The 20,480-nt window shown below is 38.4% G+C and overlaps 1 protein-coding gene across 6 annotated transcripts in view; it reads right to left on the reverse strand.

Moving 5' to 3' along the window:
- The window catches only part of LOC117295953 (transducin-like enhancer protein 4), a 76,190-nt gene that overhangs the window by 32,138 nt on the left and 23,572 nt on the right, over window positions 1-20,480 (reverse strand). For 3 of the 6 annotated variants that reach the window (XM_033778764.1, XM_033778763.1, XM_033778761.1), the window contains exons 7-10: window positions 18,995-19,021; window positions 13,947-13,991; window positions 10,851-11,031; window positions 10,268-10,275 (exon numbers count right to left, since the gene is read on the reverse strand). In XM_033778764.1, coding sequence (XP_033634655.1) covers window positions 10,268-10,275; window positions 10,851-11,031; window positions 13,947-13,991; window positions 18,995-19,021 — 261 coding nt within the window. The remainder of the gene's footprint in view (window positions 1-10,267; window positions 10,276-10,850; window positions 11,032-13,946; window positions 13,992-18,994; window positions 19,022-20,480) is intronic. The other 3 variants (XM_033778762.1, XM_033778766.1, XM_033778765.1) reach the window with 3 other exon arrangements.

Below are 20,480 nucleotides of genomic sequence, written 5' to 3' on the forward strand. Positions count from 1 at the left end.
TTCGGCTGTAGCTCTTTTGATCGTTACCTTTTTTGAGGGGGGGGGGGGAGGGGTATTGTCTGTGTGCTTATGATGTCTGATGATGCGTCAACACTTCTATATGCCAGCTGTCTGTTACCTTGTGTCTCGTCTCAAACAGTGTTTTTGTCCACCGAAGGCGGGAATGTAACTACTCAGTGGTTAGATCTCTGGTTTGGATTTTAAACCGCAGGCTGTTTTGAACAAGTGGTTTTCAAGGTTTACGCAACTCTTCTGAAAACATTGCTCTGTGATTTTTCACTTTTTTTCCCCCTCAAAATTTGATGAATAATGAAGCTGAAAATTTAACTGGTGAGTGGGATTAATGTCATGGCCAAAAACCTAATCTACAAAAGGTATCATAACTGTTTAATGGTTACATCTATGTTTAGGATTTTAAAGAGCAGGCTGTATTGTTCCAGTGGTGTTTAAGTATAAATGAATATTCAACTAGTCCCTAGGTGGGAGCATGCTGAACCCCAAAAATAATATTGCCAACCTCAGTAATTCCACTTCCGATTATTCCATGATGCAACCCACGGTAATTAGGCATAATCTTCTTTCAAGTTAAACAATGAGACACATGTCCCATCTACCTCCATGGTCCCATTATACACGTTTCAATACCCAACAATAAGCTTTATTCTTGTGTTGCACCATTTCAACAACAAAGACAATTTTCAACACTTCGGCCAGATTAACTCAGAAGTGTGTCACCCTCATACTAAAAAGGTCACAACTTGAGTGAGTACTACATATGCTAAAGCCCTCACTTAAGCCCTCACTCTTGTGCCTGAGCCCCCCCCCCCCTCCCTTCCCACCAAAGCTGTAAGTCCATAGCAACAGCTGATAAGCCTGGTAATATCCAGGGAGGAAACTTAATTTGGTGCGGTCTCTATCTCTATCAATCATTCAGGCTATATACATCTGTATCACTTCAGGAGAATGCAACTTTGGGGGCGTACATGGGGGAAGTACAGTCATACGGAAGGTCAAGTGCTTGTGCTGCTAAGTAACAACACACACACACTCTCTCCCGCCAAAATAATCGGTCCCCTCGATACATGGAGTCAAGGGCGCTTTTATTTTTAAGATCGCAGCTTGTAATTTAAAGAGGTTGTTTTAAGGGAAAGAAATGGGCAATAATGGTTTTCCAGCTTTTTACCCGTTATGAATAGTGCTAGATGTGGTTGTTTAGAGTTACACCCTGTTTTTTTTTTCAAAGGTAAAGCAATTATATTTTCAATAAATGCACCCCCATAAATAACTTTTACTTCTCTTTTGTTTTCATCTCAAAGCGCATGGAGACTTCTCTGTGATATCGGTCTACAAGAATGGTTCACTACTTCATCATCAAATTCACATTTGAAAAAAAAAGATTTCTGCGATGCAAAATTACTCTGCTAGGGTCGAAACATCAGGCCATAAAAAAAATGCAAAACAAAAATAAATTTAGTTCCTTGTTGTTATTACTGTATGTTGGTCTTTGCTATAAAACAATGGACAAAAATGAACGCTAAAATAATAGTTTTCACAATGATGGAAATTGATTAATAAATAAGTGACATCAATCACGTCAGCAACACATAACTACAAGCAAATTTCCAACAAAAGAATCACCTTTCCATAAATCGCACGGACAAATCCTGCGAAACATTATCAACGCCATCACCACACCGAGCAGGTCACTGAATAACACCGTAAAGACAGAAAATATAACTGCGAGCATGCTCTGTCACGAAACCGCAGATTACTGATGCATTTCAACAACAACCAACCTCGAAAAAAATAGCTGGCGGGCACGATGAGGCCACGAGAGCGGGAAAAATGAAACAGATAACATTCCATCTTTGACAAGGTTTTTTTTTTTTTTTTGGGGGGGGGGGGGTGATCGTAGCCATATCATACAAATGCATCAGTAAGATGTGTGCAGGTATAAATATGTCCCGCGGGCACGTTGGGGGAGTTAGTGATGACGCGGCTAATCTTGGGACTAATTAGCTTAGAACCCCTCTCTCACATGGGGGCTGGGCTTGATTGAGTTAGCATCTACTCCCCTGGCAGGTAATCTACGGCCCGGAATGACGTTATCTTCTCAAAGCATTAGCTCCTGACAAATTAGCCCAAATAATCCTTTGTAGAGCGCTGTGGTACATTTGAGGTTTTTTTTTGTTTTCTACTCTCCCCACAGAGGACATATACACACTACTTGCCTCCATAGACCCTCATTAATATGTCTTCTATTAATCCCTGATGCAAATAAAAAAAAAAAACTCTGGTTTACGGAGTCCATTAATCATATAAAGCCAACCAAAATGAATAACAAAAGATCAGCCCATAATCACGCAGCCACACTCTCCAACTCCAGTGGAAAGTGAAATCCAAATGCACCCTGCAAACGGAAACACTGTCAACACAAATTATTTTCACCTTCCTTTCTAAAAACTATCAAAGAGTCTACTGGTCTTTGTATGGTTCTGAAGGACCATAAAGGGAGTACAGCGCCCTCACAGTCCATCTGCGACCAGTCAAAAAAAATGCATTGTCAATGAAAATCATGTCCACATGTACAGCTCTTTAGAATGCTGTAGCATTTGATCCACTTGAATGCTATCAACGACCCGCCGCCCGCAAACAAAACCATCTATCAAAGAGAAAAAAACTCCCCATTGAGAAAGCAACTCACTGCATTCAGATGTTGACTTAGTCTGTTATATTAACATTTGCATATTGCAGAGACATGTAATCAGGAATGAATGGAGGGGTAAATGTTGACCCATGTACTACTTTGCTTGCCCAGCGAACGAAATAGGTTTAAAGATCTCTTTTTCGGGTCGGTCATAATCCTGGGGCAGAGGTTTTGGGTTTAATGTGTAGGGGCTTACAGCGAGATAGATTACTGGTGGATATTTTCAGTGTATTTTTTTTTAGGTTTTATGTTTTCCAATGGAGAAAATTCAGGCCATGTCTGAAACGGTGGCTACAGCCAGTGGCTACAGCCAGTGGCTACAGCCAGTGGCTACAGCCAGTGGCTACAGCCAGTGGCTACAGCCAGTGGCTACAGCCAGTGGCTACAGCTAGATTACCACGTCACCATGCGTTGAAGTATTTCAGTTAAATTTTCCATTTCCATTTCACTGGTTTACAATTGGCATACAAATTAACACTAAATCAAGTCATTTGAGAGTACTACTTAGGTATAGGAGGTCCAACAGCCCTATAGCAACTGCCGTAGTCGTAGCTGCAAGCTGCCAACTTGGATAAGACCTAAGAAAAAAAATGTATTTATAAAGCAAACATTCTTGATATTTTGTTTAGCTTTGAGTGTAGGTTATACAATGTGGGTGGGGTTTGTTTGTATAGTAATAGAACCCTTCTGACAGTGTGAAAAGAAACTGCAACTTGTGTGAACTGCCCCCTTTCATATTTATGAATTATTTAACAAAATGTAACAAACAAACATTGGTAGATGTAATGTAGCCCTATCTCACAAACGAAAGGAGTCCGTGGTTAGACAAACTAAAGGAGAAGATTCGAAGTTATTCACTCACTTGTTGATCAACTTGAACTATTTTTTTGAAACCTGAAAATTTGTTCTTTGTGTTACACAAATTCCTTAATGAGACTGCTGTTGACATTGCCCAAAAAACTATTTCAGCTTTCAAATCTAGGCTCCTCATTAGCTTTTGTAATTCCTGCCGAGCGAAATGCATTGCGTGTCAATTTGGAATTCCAGACAAGTACGGCTTCATACGGCGTTGTAAAACACAGCTCATTAAGATAACTACTCGTGCTTTATTGTCATCTTTTAATTGGATGGAAAATCTAATTTCAACCCCCTCATGTGTGCAGCAACAAAAACAGACCTCCAATTGTGATTCATTTTGAAACAGCTGGTTGTTTCTAAAATATCAAACGACAATTAGTGATGCTGAAATTGTGTTTCATCTACCTCCATGGTTTCATTCATCACATCCTGTTTGAAGATTAGGTAAGGAGAGAAGGGGGTGCTTTCTAAATATATTTTTTACAATGCATTGGGACAGGCATTATAATCATCATTATGCAGAAAAAGAGATCTGATCATGATGATGATAAAGCATTATTAATTACAACTCACATGTATAAATGAAGATGATGTCAAGTAGGATTTGAAACTTTGCATGGTGGAAATACGATATAGTAAGGTTTGCGGTAACACCATGTAATGATAATCTATAATTGAGTTGGGGTGGTTCTGAAAAGAACCATTAGTTTCAACTCTAAAGATGATGCCATAACCCCAACTCTTAATAAAACGGTGTTTCCTCTTAAAAAATTTCATAAGTATAGGCACTTAAAAAAACAAAATCTGCAGGCTAAACCACAAACAACAGAAAATCTCATGAATCAATAGGTAGGCCTTAAGTCTACAAGCCAACAAGTGCAGACAATAAACACATCGGTTTTATTTACTCTTAAACAGATAACTTTGAATAACTGGTCGGTCGCAAGAAACACAGAGCATGGAGAAGGAAACCTGCTCGGATAGCAGCATGACATGTTTGAATTTGAAGGATTAGACAAAAGAGCCCCACATGCCGAGAAAAACATGAATTATTCCAACTGACAGTCAAGGAAAGTTCCAAGGGAAGGTGGAATCCTTGAATGCTTGTGATTAGTTCTCATCCTTTATTCATATCCAATGTACAACATTTTGATTTGGTTTGCTTTTATCAATTTTTCTGCTCTTTGGCCAGACTTTTCTCTTTGGCTAGAATTTTATTTTTACATTATTATTGAGAAGCTCATTTAGAACAATTATTTTTAACTTATGTTAAATAAAAAGAACTCTATCTTGTGATTCTTTCATAACTGGAAATCTTGTTGGAACGAATTCAACTTTCACCATGAATATAAACTATATCTGAAGTGTCGAAATGTGCCTCTTCACGAAACAAGAACAACTGGTAATGCTGTATGAATTACTTTCACCATGACCTGTAAAACTAACAAAAGTGTAGAAAATGTGCCTCAGACAGCCCGAGAAACAAGTCATCCAATCCTTGTGGCCAAACAATCTCTGGCATGGTGTCTCCATTTCTCAACAACACTTTTCATTCAGACCTCAGAGACCTCACAAAACCACAAGAAGATGATAGAAAACAGAGGGGGGGGACTTGTTATGAGCCTTCCCAGCCACAGTCTGAAACACAAGCACCCAACTATCATCCTGCCTGGCACAGGTCTAGCAGCTACAATGCCCCCCCCCCCCACAATTGGGATCCTACAAACTCAACAACCCACAGAGCATGCATAGAGTTATCACAGCTCTTGACTTGATTGCTTATGTTAATGACCCATTCTAATGCAACTAGGCCACTGCTGTGTGTCATGTGTGTGGAGATATTTACTCAATGGTCTCAGTCCACACCACCCCCCCCCTTTCCAACAACCCTTGGGCTAATAAAAACAGGAAAAGAACACTGTCACCTATATAAATGAGCTGGCTTAATACTGTGGGTTTGTGTCTGTAAGGCTAGGGCAGAGAGAAAGCTCCTTGCTAAGGTAAATAAACTGTTTCATAACCATGGAGTCAGGGGTTATCTCAGTGCTAATCAATGCTAATCTGATTTGGGTGTATTGAAAGAGCCAGATTACAGGCATTTTTACAGGGTAGGGGCTTTTCCTATTCCAGGTAATGGCAAAGGTGTGCCTGCTGTGTGTGTGTCAGCAAAGAGCTAGGACCCATGAGCATGGAGGAGTGTGTGTGCATGTCCTTCTGTATGTTTGCATATGACTTGGGAACCGACTATGTTTAGCATAATGGCCCAACTACAGAACATGTGAAATTGGATGATGGTGATTGCTTGAAAGGATTTATCATCATAACTAACACAAGGGGGGGGGGGCTGCTTTATTTCTCGGCCGCAAGGCTCTTCTAAGCACTGCCAAGAAAAAGAAAGCCACATGAGTACAAAGGTGGCCATTATGGGCAGGAAGCTCCTCTTCCTCAGTGAGTGTGCAGGCAGGCGTGAAAATGCGATTAGTGGGGGCTGCCACTTCAGCCATGATCAAATTATGTGTTGGCCTAGGCTGGTCATTGACTGCATTAGGCCAGGGCAATTTGAGATCAGAAACAATGATGCAGACCAAATAGTCACCCAGGGCCACCCCAAGGCTCGTGGGACCTTGCCTTGAGCTGGTTCTGGGGGGGGGGGGTGAGGATACAGCAGAGTCAGAGTCTTGCTCAGGTCTTAGAAAATAAGGAGTGCCCGCTTCCATTTCAGAGTGGTTTAATTTCTAGATTTTCATCGAGCAAACCAAGTCCATTATGATAAAAAAACAATTTCCACTAACTAGGCAGTTTCAACCCCCCAAAAAGTGAACGTCTGTGTTATTTTAATTTAATGTATAGTGCAAGAGTGATTATTCACTAGAAGGAATCTCTTGAAATGTTTATAATCGGACTTTCAACAGCGAAGTTACAATCGTTTTTGTTTACATTGTAACAATACCTTTCCCCGTTTCTTTGTTTAGCTCCTGTATCTCTACAAAACTTATGGATTTTCAACGAGCAACCTACACAGACTTCAGTCCATTCCACAGTGATGACAAAAATAAGTTTCTAATTGTTTCTCCTAAAAAACTGAACATAAAAAAAATGACTCTACCAAAAACGAAATTCTAGGAAATTTATATCAGCAGATTATCAGCCTTTGAAAGAGACCACCATTTCTGAGACCACCAACAATGTCATACTGCTCTCTAGCCATTTCAAAACTACCATCAGACTATATAATTGCATCTAGTCTGTGTAAAAAGCATCCACGCCCGGGCCAACCAGCAAAAGTACCTCTAGAATCTCAATAATACTTGACACTGAACAAAATATATAAGCGTTGATCGTTAACACGTCAATTTCATCACATTCAGTTGCTGTGGTGATAAATCGAGCAGCTGCGACTTGGGCCCAAGACTAGCACATGGTGCTCATCGCACAATACCCTATTCTTTAGGTTGTGACAGTCTAGTTGCCAGCCTCTGTGGGCAATTCAGTTGATGGTAAAGGCCGATTGTACTGACTGAGAGGAGGGTACCATCCGACCTACAGACTTTTTTAAAAAAGACTCATGGACCTCTACAATAAATAAAAAAAGACTCCCGACCTGCTGAATTTTAAAGAAAGGAAGGACGATAAACAAAAGTTGGGTTTTACATGTCCTATAAATAAGCAGGCACAATTTGAACTGCATCTGACGATCTGTCATCAAAAAGAATACATCATGTACTTCCCAACTCAGTCTCTACTAAAGAATTAATAAGAAGGAAAAGCCATTGTGGTCGGATTATCAAACTCCGGGGCAATAATCAATCCTTTTGACCTTCCTGGCAGAGAGAAATAATACACCAAACTCATTAAACATACTAGCCAGCAATATCCCTGGTAAATAATTACTAAGAAAACCGAGAGGGCCTATCTCTAAATATCTGTCGCAACCAATTGGAAACCCCCCCCCCCCAAGTATTTCTTATTATCCAGAGTGGCGCAGTCTTTCAAATCTTCGCCATCACATACACAAAAAACTTCTCCCAGGAGTTTGCAAACTAACCCTCCCTGAAGCCAATCCGTCCGATTCCTGCATCCCCCCACTTCTTCTCCCTAGATTAATACATTTTTCATAACTTGCATTATCGTGCGTCTGCGCGGGTTGGCGCATAAGCTGATTATCTTGGAACAGGGTGTGGAGGGGGGGGGGGGGGGGGGTTGCAAAGCTGCTTACAGGTTTTGACACCATATCATCTCCCTGAGCTCATAATCTTCTTTAAAAACAGCACATTAGTCAGGAGGGAGCCCGGGCTGTCTAGTCGATACTACTCCAGGCATGGGAGGCTACACTCGTCGTAATTATCCAAATGACGGTATTATACGACAGGCATTGGGATGGGGAGCGTTGTCGTACAGTTGTGCTGTGCTGTGTTTTTTTGTTAATGGGATGGTCTGATAAACTAGTATGTATGACCGAGAGACTTTGGAATAATAATTTTTAAAAAAAAATTTAAAAAAACTTGTGGAGGCTGCTTCCGATTAGCAATTTTCCAATTACGTTAATTTGTAAGATATAAATGGCTTAACCTGCTTGGGTACTCATCTACATCAATTTGATTGAGATCTGATTGTAAGTAACATGGAAAATATTCACGCGGTTTCGGGCAAACCTTACCAGCATGAGTCTGACAAAAATTTGTATATTCTCCCCTACCCCTTTTTCAATTCAATAAATGTATGGGTTGCAAAACATTTTCAGGCCTAGTCAAGGTCACTTTCATTTCAAAATTTATCTAATCCTGTGGTTTATAACTTGATATACAAACAAATAAAATAAAATAAAAACAGCCAGATTATTTCCATTTCCGTAGCTAAATTGAAACCATTAGGAGTGCATAAATTTGTGTAAATTGAACTTAACTGTTTTTTTTGTGGCGGTATGTTTTCAAGCATTTTTGTATCTTTGAAGTTCTCTTCTTTTTTCCCCCAATAGGTAGATCAAGTGGATATTAATAATGGCACTTAACCGAAAGTACCGAAAGTAAGCTTTTCAATAAATACATGAATAACCATTGCTAAATTACAGCGCTATAATTATTCACACAGGCATTTGAAGTCAATTGAGAAATACTGCCATCGCTTTTTTTGAATAACAGTTTTGTGTCATTCCCGCACAGCAAAGAGAGGCTGTTCAGGGAAGGTAGGCCTCTATACTTATGGTGATCACAAAAATTGATAACCATTATAAACATCCTTGGTAATTTAAAGGTTTTGCAAAACCATTCCCCTTCAAAAGCAGTTGATTTTATAGTGAGAGGAATTCAAAAACAATTTGATCGAAAAATGTTTTCCTTGTGAAACGTTTTTAAGATTGCGTTTCACATTCTTCACAAGCAAAGATAACTACTCTAGATTTTTGGCAATATTTTCCAAATGCTACCACCTTTGAAAATGAAATTTACACAGGTCAGTGTTATTGTATATAATCTCCATTTATACAGGATCAAAACAATCAAATGGTTAAAAAAACACAAAGATATTATACTTTAATGTAAAAAATTTCTTTGAACACAAAAAAAACCCAGATCAAGAATTGAATTCACCTGGAAAAAAGCAAACAAAAATTGGAAAGCACAAAGAAAAATAATTTAACCTTTCCTAATATTCAGGCCCAGTCATCCTAACGCCATGTCCCATCTGTTAATTTATAACCCCCGAGGGGGTCGGATGAAGGGGGGGGGGGTAGGATAATCCAAGGTTTTCTAAGGAGTGGAGATAATCCGAGATAAGTAATTCTCTCTGAACCAAAGATCTTATCACATGCAAGAGTACCAGAGGGGATATGCAAATACAGGAACTGGAGAAAAAGATGGAAAGGGGGGGGGGGGTTGGTTGAGGACAGTTGAGTGGCAACCATGGCCTAAGACCCTTTGCTCAAATCAACCGAGCTTTAATCCATGGATAAGTACATGCTACTGTGTCCTGGAATTGTTGACAGTGAATTCACATGGAAGGCCAGGTTAATATTAACACCCTCTTATAAGGAGCACCTATGGGAACAGGTCACAGCTGGACAATGGGGGCGTAGTCTGCATGGGAAAGTGGTACAGTTCAGTAGGAAATCTCAGCTGAAGACCTTCAGAACATACTGATCGAAACGTTGAATTTCCAGTCAACATGCAATCCTTTGCTAACAAGATTCTACTGTGTTCTGGAATTGTTTACAGTGAAAAAGGTTTTCGCTGAAGATGATCTGAACATACTGATCAAAACGTTGAGTTGCAGAGCCACCGCAGCACACACAAAAAGAGATGTTTCTTGCACCATGCTTGCACAGTGCACATGGTGTTACTACAAATTTTACTATTGTACTCTATCATGACTTACGATTAAGACCGCAACTTTGCTGATAAAATAACATCAAATGGAGACCGCCAATATTGGGCTTAATATGGCGAGCACATTAATCCGGAGGTCGGTTGTTCGAATCCCACCTTAGTCAATATTTCGTTGTTCAAACAAAAAATTAAATAAAAATCATGAAACAAACCAGCTGCATCTTTTAAACTGAATACACAAATGACCTCTTTGAAGTCTTGCCATGTACGTAATGTCCTTGGACCCAATAGCCTTTAACACACCTGGTCTTTATAAATTTATAAATTGGATCAGGAAGAAGGACAACAAGAAAATATTTGATTCATTTCAAAATGAACTTACCTGTCTCTCTGTTTAGGCAGCGGAGGGGGCAGAAAGGAGCGACCAGACAATTCAAAGCAACCATGTGGTGTTGATCAACAGTGAAAGAGAGAGATCGCATGTTGGGAGGGGAAAACAAATTGAAGAATCAGAATAGGATATTGGTTGCTGTGTGCCACGCTTATCCTGAAATTGTGTGTTTTGCTGATGAAGCATCTCAGTTTTGGGTAATTGGGTTTTTAAAATAATTAGCAGAGACAAATTCACAATATTTATTTATCTATTTACTATAATCTATTGACTATTCATTAAAAACAGGATGAATTGGAATCGAGAAGAAATGTTCAGATTGAGATGTGGGAGGAAAACAAATGTGTTTGCTTAGCAAAAATTAGCAGGAAACCGGTCAAAAACTAATGAAATTGAAGTTCGACTGGTTAACCACTTTCTGTTCCAATTATGTTTTGCTCAGTTAATTTTTGTGTTTATATGGCCTCATGCAATTCAGATCCAGATTCTTATCGGGAGTTTGCTAGTACTAGTAGAGAGGATAGTTTAAATAGTAATTAATATTTTGTGCATAATTTTGTTGTTACATCCTCACCCTTTTCATCTTTAACAGGCATTGGAGGGTGCGAGTTCATAGCATTAGACAGCTGCAACAACCCCGACCCATGACCCGACATCATTCCGGGCGCACCTCCTAAGCTGGCTGGGTGTGCTGGCATGGGGACTGGTGGGGCGTGGGCGTGGGGTAATGGGTGCTGAAGAGACGCCTGGCCTCCCTGCAAAATTGGACAAAAAATGGGTCAAATAAATCCCAGCAGAAGATTTCATATTAAAAAAAACCCGCTAGGATTAATCCTATCTCGAGTTCTCGCCCTAACTTAGGATGAATCTTAGGATTTATCATTATAAGGTTGGGACTCGTCCCAAGTCCTAAGATTAATCCTAAGTTAGGAAGAGTTTGGTGAAATCAACGGCAGTAGCCGCAATACCGAACAGCAGTTTAATATTAATTGATTCGTGTACGCAATATTCTAATCCAGAATTCTCTTGAAAAATAGTATATTTTTTGCTTACTTTCAGGCAAAATATCATAAATTTATTAAAAGTCACCCGTGAGAAGCCCAGTGTCCATGCGAGATTTAACATTTATGTGTATTTGACAAGAGGTACCAGACTACTCCAAGCTGATGATGACAGCGGGGAAGTTTCCCCTAAAACTTTTTTAACTCTCGGTTTCAAACTAAAGTCATGCACTAGCCACGTCAAATTACCAGATCTTTTTATTCAAATCAAAATGATATTTACAAAAAAAGCCTTAGTGGTGCATTCCCCTGGAATTGGAACAGCAATGCGTGAAAAGGGTAAAAAAGGCCAGATCACCACACAAAGCAATAGGATATCTTAAACACTCTGGTGCCATGCGACATAGTTATTTAGCACCCTGGAATGGGAAGAGCAGTGCAGATTTGAACACCACACAAGCAGAAGCGAAAAAGTAAATGGTACAAACATGGGGCCACGGCTGGAGGGGAGCAGGATTGGTTGGGTGTGGGAGGGGAGCAGGATTGGTTGGGTGTAGGAGGGGAGCAGGATTGGTTGGGTGTGGGAGGGGTGAACTAATGGGGTTGTCTCTTGCTCTATGAAAAGGAAGGGAAGTGGTGTACACATAATTTACAGAGACGGCTATAAAGTGGTTGGGTGGTATAGTGGACACTGTGGTGGTACAACAAGTACCCTTACATATAAAGCAAAACAAATTGCGATTCCCACTTATCATCTGGGGGATGGCAACATGACGGTATCGGTAAGGCATCGATAATTTCCCTAAACACCAAACTGTGTTATGGGAAGCTACTAGTTATAACTGCTAGTTAAATATCTCGACTGCGAGTTAAATATCTCGGTTAATAATGGAATTTTTTAAATGTACCATATGAAATGCGGCCATCTTGATTTTGGTACCCTTAAATAGAGGCATGATATTTGGTTCTTGGGGAAAAAAGTAGGACATTTTATCAAAGGCAAGCGCTAACCTGCATGTACACATAGTGTAGGCTGTAGTAGCCATTTCAGGCTATATTCACAATTTATTTTTTATTTTTCAAAGGGCAAACAAATCGGAAACGGACGAAATGCCCAGCAATATCATCAAAATGAGACTGGATAGGATGAGCATAGGCTGGTCACCCTACCATGAGAACTGGTGAAATAAAGCATAGAGCAAGGATAGAAAAAAGGGTGGAGTCAGGCAACCTGACCATTTACTGGATGTGTGTCTCACACCCAGTGAGGAGGAGAAATAATTTCAAAAAACCCTCTTTTTTTTTGCATGATCTTCCTACAGCAATAATATTTATCACACCAAAATATCATCACATCATACTAAAAAATTCAAAACAAATTCAAAACACATGTGAATGCCTCGCAAAATGTGCAAAGAAAAATCAAACAACTGTAGAAATAATCACAATCTAATTGAAAATAAAAACAAAGGTCCCAAAATTACCTCATAAAACAGGAAAATATGAAGAAAAATAATAATAATAATAATAAATAAAATAAAAATGCCAACAGTAAGCCAATTCATGCCTTTTTTCTAACAACACTAACATGACAACAATATAAATAATAGAAATACAATTGAAATATATATTTAGCCGAACACTTCAAAAGAACTATTATCTAAGTGCTTATTTTACTGACAAACTCAACTTGCGGAGGAGCAGGGTAAATTTGTTTTAATACTGGCAAAAAGACAGTACGGATATTAACTTATGCATTTGAAACAAGCTGTACTGCCACTAAGAGATAATAATTTGTCTCAGTTTAAAATAACAAACGATCTGTTTTATTTCATAAGTATATACAGTTTCCCTGTGTTTATTATAAATATTTTTTTCTTAAACGCCTGATACACCTTTGGTAATATCTTTTTTTTTAAAGCTTCCACAAGACAACGAATTTTAAATAAAGATTCAATAGATTCTTTGTTTTTGAGGGTTGGGAAAATTGTTAAAACATTGACTTTGGACTATTGGTTGCAGCTTTTTTGGCGTCACAAATTTCGCAACAAATAATTTGCATCAGTTGAAATGTGCTCAACTCCTGCAAAACATTCACTGTGAAAACCGCTGTTTCGTCAAAATTTGTATTGCATTCACATGCGCGGAAAGTATGAACCAAGGTTTAGGCTCGATACAAAATGGATAATTAGGCTGTATCAAAAATGGCGGCTACAGCTATTACTGTTGCTTAGCCCTTTGCTAAGCACGTACAATTTAAAACATGAGAAGTAACGCAGAAATCTAGCCGCAGCCAAAGCTGTAGTCGCCCACTTTGAAAAGAGCCTACAACTTTTAATAGTCCTTATCAGTGTTCTAATTTAATAACAGAATAGTTTTTAAAGATGATGGGCCTTCAAAGATTTTTTATCAAATTTCCTTTCTAAATACTCTGCTTTATTTTCAAAGCAGATGAAGAAACAATTACTAAACATTAAAAATGTTTGTTAGTAAATGTATTTACCAAAGGTGTATACTAGCTTAATCAGAGGGAAAGAAAAAAGTTTTTTTTCGTTGTGAGTGTTTAATAATTATTATAACCAAAACTACTGACAAAAACGAGAGGCAGTTTGTTTGAAACACTTTCGATTCTATAAATTAACATCGGTGCTGTCTTGGCAAGCACTCACTTTCCAAGATGATCCCTGAAGGAATAGCTGTTGTTGAACAACACCCTGTACAACACCCCAAAACCACAAAATATTAGCTCCGATATATCATCAACATATGGCACATTATATTTATAACCCAACAATTGGTTCAAGGTGCTATCAGATTTATCATAATATAACTTAAAGTGAAGGTACGGGTCGGCACCAGAATTCTCTCGAACCAGTTTAGTTTTATGCTTATTTTCCAGCATAAGTTGACTCCTGAAGGCAGTTTCACTTGCAAGTTTACATAAAATTCACTGCAGTTTTTCTTCTGTGAGGAGAGTTTTACTCTGCTCACACCCAATAACATTAATAGGTTTTATTATTTTGCCAAAAACAAAATTGTCCACGTTGCTGCACTCGCTTGCCTGTCTGCTCTCTATTGTTTACATTATAAACCACAAGGGTTTATATGTTAAGACTGGGAAAATTGTGTATGTGTTTCACAGCTAGGTGTTCAAATTATTATTTGAACTATCGAACTGACGATGTACCTTCCTTTTAAGTTTTACAGACAACACAGGAACAATGCAAGTGTATTATATTGCCAGCATGTACACGAACAAGGTGTGACATGGTGTGTGTGACTTGAGTAGGTGACCAGCTGGAACTGGTAGGACATTCACTTCTGCCCAACACTGTGGCATTTATCAAACTAAAAACATGCAAGAACTTAACACTTTGTTTGATCGTTTGTTTGAAAACCTTTCTACACATCCTTTTGTATCATTCCATCAATCAACTGGTAGCCTGTTCTACTCTTTGTTAGACCAATTTTGTCCTTTAACCATTTTCTGTCTGTCTGATTTCATTTTTTGTATAAAAAAAAATTAGTTTGTTCAAAATGTTTAAGAACTTATTCATTCCTGTTCACATGTGCAATTCGATTTTTTAATTGCCAGTTATGCTATTTATTAAACAAATCATTACTAAATTGAATTGAAACATTCTTGTGGTTAAGAAGTAGAGAGTATCAAATGTTATTTCATATAGCGTTCAGTGTTAGTTGCCCAGTGGGCCATGCAGAAGAAGTGGTCTCCAGAAACCACATTTCACTTGCAAACTTACACAAAATTCTCTACAGTTTTTTAGGAATGTTTTACTTCGCCCACCCACCATTAGCTTTATGTTAACAATAACATCAAATCTCTGGCAAGTTTCAGCTTGAACGGAACCCATTAATCAGTGTTTATACACACAGACTGCAGATGCAGGGAGCTTTGTACACCCATGGAGGTAGAATTAGAAGGAGTTCTTACCCCCATGGCCATCAACCCCAAAAATGCAGTTTCTTCTTCCATGAAAATTTAGTTTTATCAACAGTTTTTTTTTTTTTTTGAGAGGCCAAACTTTACTTTTCACATGCAACAACCCTTCATTGTTTTTTTCTTCACAAGATTTAATGCAATGAAGTTGTCCTGCGCCCCTGTTAAAAATTTCTTATCTTTGAGTTTAAATAACATTAACTTATCAGTAAACGATTTCCCTTGTGTAGCAGATCAAAATGCTACTCAAAATATTTTGATCGCTACTAAAAATTCAGGATTTGCTGCTCAAAGTTTCGGTGTGCCACAAAAAAAAATCAGTCTACATTTTTTCTTGCTACTGCAAAATTGCTGGATGAAATCGATCCCTGTTTATTTATTAACTAAATTGATCATGTTCAATCTTGATTCGCAGTTGATTTATTATAGGCAGACGACGAAAAACCAGCAATCCGTTCAATGTTTAATTTGCACATACACTGTACTATGTATGGTCCACCTCTGTGTCCATGAAAAATGCGACACAATAAATATAAAGTAAATACTAGCCCAGCCAATTTACTGTAAATTCTAATTTATCCCCCCCCCCCTTAATCCTTAAGGTAGGTAAATGCTTTAGTTGACACAGTGCCAAGTCAATAGCACCCACAGCCTTGGTAACTTGACAAACCAAACAGTGAGACCTCTTACTTAACGCCTGCGATAAAACCCCAACAAAAAAGGACTGTTTACTCCGCTGTGCACTATTAGGAGATTATAGATTCGATTACTGTAATCTTGTCACGTGGTGGTGGCCTGGTGATAAGCAGACAAATTTAATGAAATAAAAAGACAACAATATTTAAATAATAAGATAAGGGAGGGCATTTGGGGGTACTGTCTGCAAACAGTGTTGGTGTGTTTAGTAGTGCAAGCTCAATTGAAGACACAGTCAGAATTAAAAGACACACACGCACTGCGCCACCAACCTGTGTGAACGCTTCACTAACAACTTAATTATCTCATTTCCTTCTGAGTAAGAAAAAGTCTACAACAATTTAACGGAAATGATGCATTTTCTTTGTTCTTGTTTGTGAAAATTTCCTTCAAATGGGGGGTAATTACCAAGTGAGCGTCTTTTCCGAAATGCATACTAGACTTTAATTTAGATTTCTACAAGACAAAAAAAGACAAGATGAGATTATTTCTAAATAAAACAAAAATACCTTCGAAACTTAATGTCCCCTTCATCTAAACAACTCTAGAATCTTACATTTTTTAACAACACAACCCTCGGTTGATGTTTCCAAAACACCTGGTCATTGCTTTCCCCCCTTCTTTATTTGATGAGCTTGCCAGTGATTTGATTGATCTACTGTGTACTCATAGTGATTTGTTTCATCCATGTCAAAGGTCACCTTGGCCAGGTCCACTCAAGGTCAAACTGTTAACTATACAACAGTATGACCTTTTCCCATGTGTACACATCACTGGCAAGCAATCCTCTATGGTCAGATAGTATGGTCAGCTTGCTTTTAAAATGACAACTATCTCCATCGCATATGGATTGTGGTACTCTTTAGTCTTTATCTACAAACAAATTTGCAACTGATAAGCCACCTGTGAGTTTAGATTTGAATAAAATAATGGTGCAATGCCTTGCTGAGTCTCAGCTGAATGCTTAATTTGAGTTTCTCAGACCTCCATGCTCAGACCCTTGCTCTATGCACAGACTATACATAGAATGCTCAGCCCATAAGATCCAGTGTTTCTATAGCCGTGTTTGCATTGGACCTATTTAGGGTAAACTAACCGAGCAAATACGTATAAGGTGGCAGCATACTTATTAGGTAAATTCATTGTTCTCAGAATTACGTGCATGCTCAGAACTACGTAAGCAATGGAAATTACCTGGTGAGTCTACTGCCACCTACATGTAGCGTGCTAAAATCTCAAATCGGGTAAACATTTTTTGAAGGTTTTTTATTTTATGCGTGTGAACTTTAGACACACCATGTGTGGATACTGGTCTTTGACAATTACCAATAGTACCCCTGCCTTTAAGCAACAAGGATATATCAGTGTTTGCTGATCTCGGGGCCACTATAGACCTTTTCGCAAATACCATTGCACAAGCGCAGACTGTGGGATAGATATGGATCAAATTTGATCACCAGCTAGACCACAATGCACCTAATTCAAAGCTTTACGCACGTGCCCCTGTAATCGCGAAAAGGTCTATGTTAAAAACACACCCCCTGACAACATGATGTAAATCCAGCAAAAAGTATTTTTTTAGTCTGAGCAACGGTCCGAGGATATCAAACTTAGAGCATTAAGTATAGTGACAAGGCAAGTCAGAACACCAGACATCATGCAAATTTCACTCACAATTGCCTTATTTACAAACAGACTCATTAAATTTTGCGGTTCAATCGCATTCACAAGACAGATTATCTGAGGGTTGAGTCAAATTAAAAAAGGCATAGTATTCTACCAAATTATAAATCATGCATTTTTTTGTAACTTATACAAAATAATAATGGTAATACAGAAACAGAACTTGAAAAGGGTTAATACATCATTGAATTTGTTTCCATTCTCGTGTTTTCAATAAACACACCGTCCAACCCAAGCAGTAAAAACTTCACCAAATAAAGGTGGCCCCGTTTTGAGTTAAAACAAAGAAACAGGGTTTCTCTGTAGGACTGGCAGTAGTAGACCTTCCTACAATCAGCGAGTCTTCGGACTAGTTAACGATGTTTTTTTTTTAAACTACCACCAGCCCTAAGAACTTTGTCACTAATAATTGAAACAATTTGTGTCCATTCCAATGGTATCAATTCAATGTTAATGCAAACATGCGGATTAGTACAGGTTTCCCAAACTTCTAGCTCCATATTGTACAGTTTATAGTAAGAGCTGAATAAGAAACTGAATAGTCCCCCGACTCAACATGATAGATATGCCATGAGACAGTTGGCACAGCACCAGACATAAAGACCAACTTTGGTAATGGGGTAAACAGGAAGGGGAAAATCAGTACATTGCAGAGGGGGGGTGTAGCAAGCCACTGGGACAAGATAAAGGGGCTGGGATATGTAGAAGGGTACCAATGATATGCAGTATACTGGGGAAGGGGGAGGGGCTTCAGCAGAGCTTTGTAGGGTGTTCTGGGGAGGGGATTTCAAACTTTGAGCTACATGTTTAAAGGAACACAATGCCTTGGATCGGTCGAGTTGGTCTTTGAAAAGCGTTTGTAACCGTTTGTTATAAAATGCATATGATTGGAAAGATATTGTAAAAGTAGAGTACAATGATCAACACAGACATGCCTCGAGATTGCACGATTTTCCTTTTAACTCGTCAACTAACTCGGTTAGCCATTTATGGGAGTCAAAATTTTTACTCCCATACATGTAAATGGCCGACCGTGTTAGTTCGCACAGGAAAACCATGCAATTTTGAGGGCAAATTTGTGTGGATCATTGTATTCTACGTGTTTCTGGCCATATTTAATTTTATAAACAAACAGTTACAAATGCTTTTTATATACCAACTGGTCCGATCCAAGGCAACGTGTCCCTTTAAATGATTTGGACTGTTGTTCAGGGTTTTGTTACAGCAATTGTATTCTATTTAAAATATATATACTATTTCAAACAAGTACAAACTTTTCAGGAAGGTCTTTCTATTTTTGAATGTTTGTTTGAACTTTTTAAAACATTTTTTTACGAGGTTCTTTCTTCTGGTTAAAAATATAAGGAAGTTAATACTTACGGAAAAATGTGGAAACGCCGACTGTTGCTGAGAAAGAAACAGAACAAAATAAATTAGAATATGCTTCAAATAAGGTTAAAACAATGGCACATCAAACACTATTTTTCTTGACAAAAATACAAAGAATGGAACGTGAAGGAATAAATTGTTAACATTGTCAATGTGTTTGTTCGTTTGTTGGGGTGGGAGATTGTCAGTCATTCAGTGTCGTCCAAAACTCTTTTCCTTTTTCAAAAGGTTAAGTGCAAGATTGAAATTTTTTTTGCAATCATGTACTACACAGTCTGTGTAGATATGACATTATACATGTACATGTACATGTACATGGTGACAAAAGCAGGCTATTACAAACTTACAATATGTCATTTAAGTATCAGCCGTAGATATATTTTATTTTCAAAGGCTACGCAAAATTTAAATATGTTTCATTGAGAGGCTTTGAAGGAAATGTATGACATGATACATGGTGACAAAAGCAGACATTTTTACGAAAACACAAAACGTCATTCTGTGTCGACCGAAGATATATTTCTTTTGAATCTGTTGCCAAAATTTCCCATGATGTATTTGAGAGTCTGTAGATATTAACAGTCACAATACTTGGTGGCAAAAGCAGACACATAACAAAAACACATAACGGAGTTCATTATATTCTTTTTTAAAGGCTGTGCAACAGATTCTGTCTGCATCCCTTTCCAAACTTTTGAATATATTTCAATAGACCTTATGCACATGACGTCATTTCAGTACGGCGCCCCCGCATTGAGGTCAAAAGGAGATTGTTCATTGGTCAATCTATGTGCGTTTTGATTGTTTCGTCACCGTTCGACCTCAAAGATGGCGGCTGGATGACGTCAATGCATAAGGTCTATTAACATTACGGTGTGAATCTTTTGGGAAGCATTGCCCATGGGTTCATATTGAATCTTTTGGGAAGCATTGCCCATGGGTTCATATTGAAACTTTTGGGAAGCATTGCCCATGGGTTCATATTGAAACTCTTGTGTTTTTAAAACACTCCATCAACTGAATCATCCATCAACCAGACCCCAAAACTATCTGTCCCCCTAACACAGTGATCAATCAAATCTTTTTGTCCAACAATACACACAAACTTTACAGTCGGCAGGCTTTCAGATTTCTAGAAAAATACAACACAAAGTTTACAGTTGGTGGCTTTCAGATTTCTAGTTTTATCAAAATACAACACAATTTTTACAGTCGGTGGCTTTCAGATTTTCTAGTTAACCAAACAAACTGGTACACTTGACCTAAATGTAAAGCGGGAAGAAATAAGCGCTTCACTCGAGGTGCCAACTTGTCTCTAATACTTACAACAATAACATCCTATTGGCTTGAATTCCATTCAACTTTCCACTAAAGCAGGGCAGTGTCAATTCTGTCTGTTCAAAGGAATAACTTTTGATATAGGCTGTAAAGTTTGTTTTCGTTCCATGATGTCCAAGTCCAGCGTCAATTTAAATTT

The sequence above is a fragment of the Asterias rubens genome, chromosome 10, assembly GCF_902459465.1.
Source record: "Asterias rubens chromosome 10, eAstRub1.3, whole genome shotgun sequence".
Taxonomy (NCBI): domain Eukaryota; kingdom Metazoa; phylum Echinodermata; class Asteroidea; order Forcipulatida; family Asteriidae; genus Asterias; species Asterias rubens.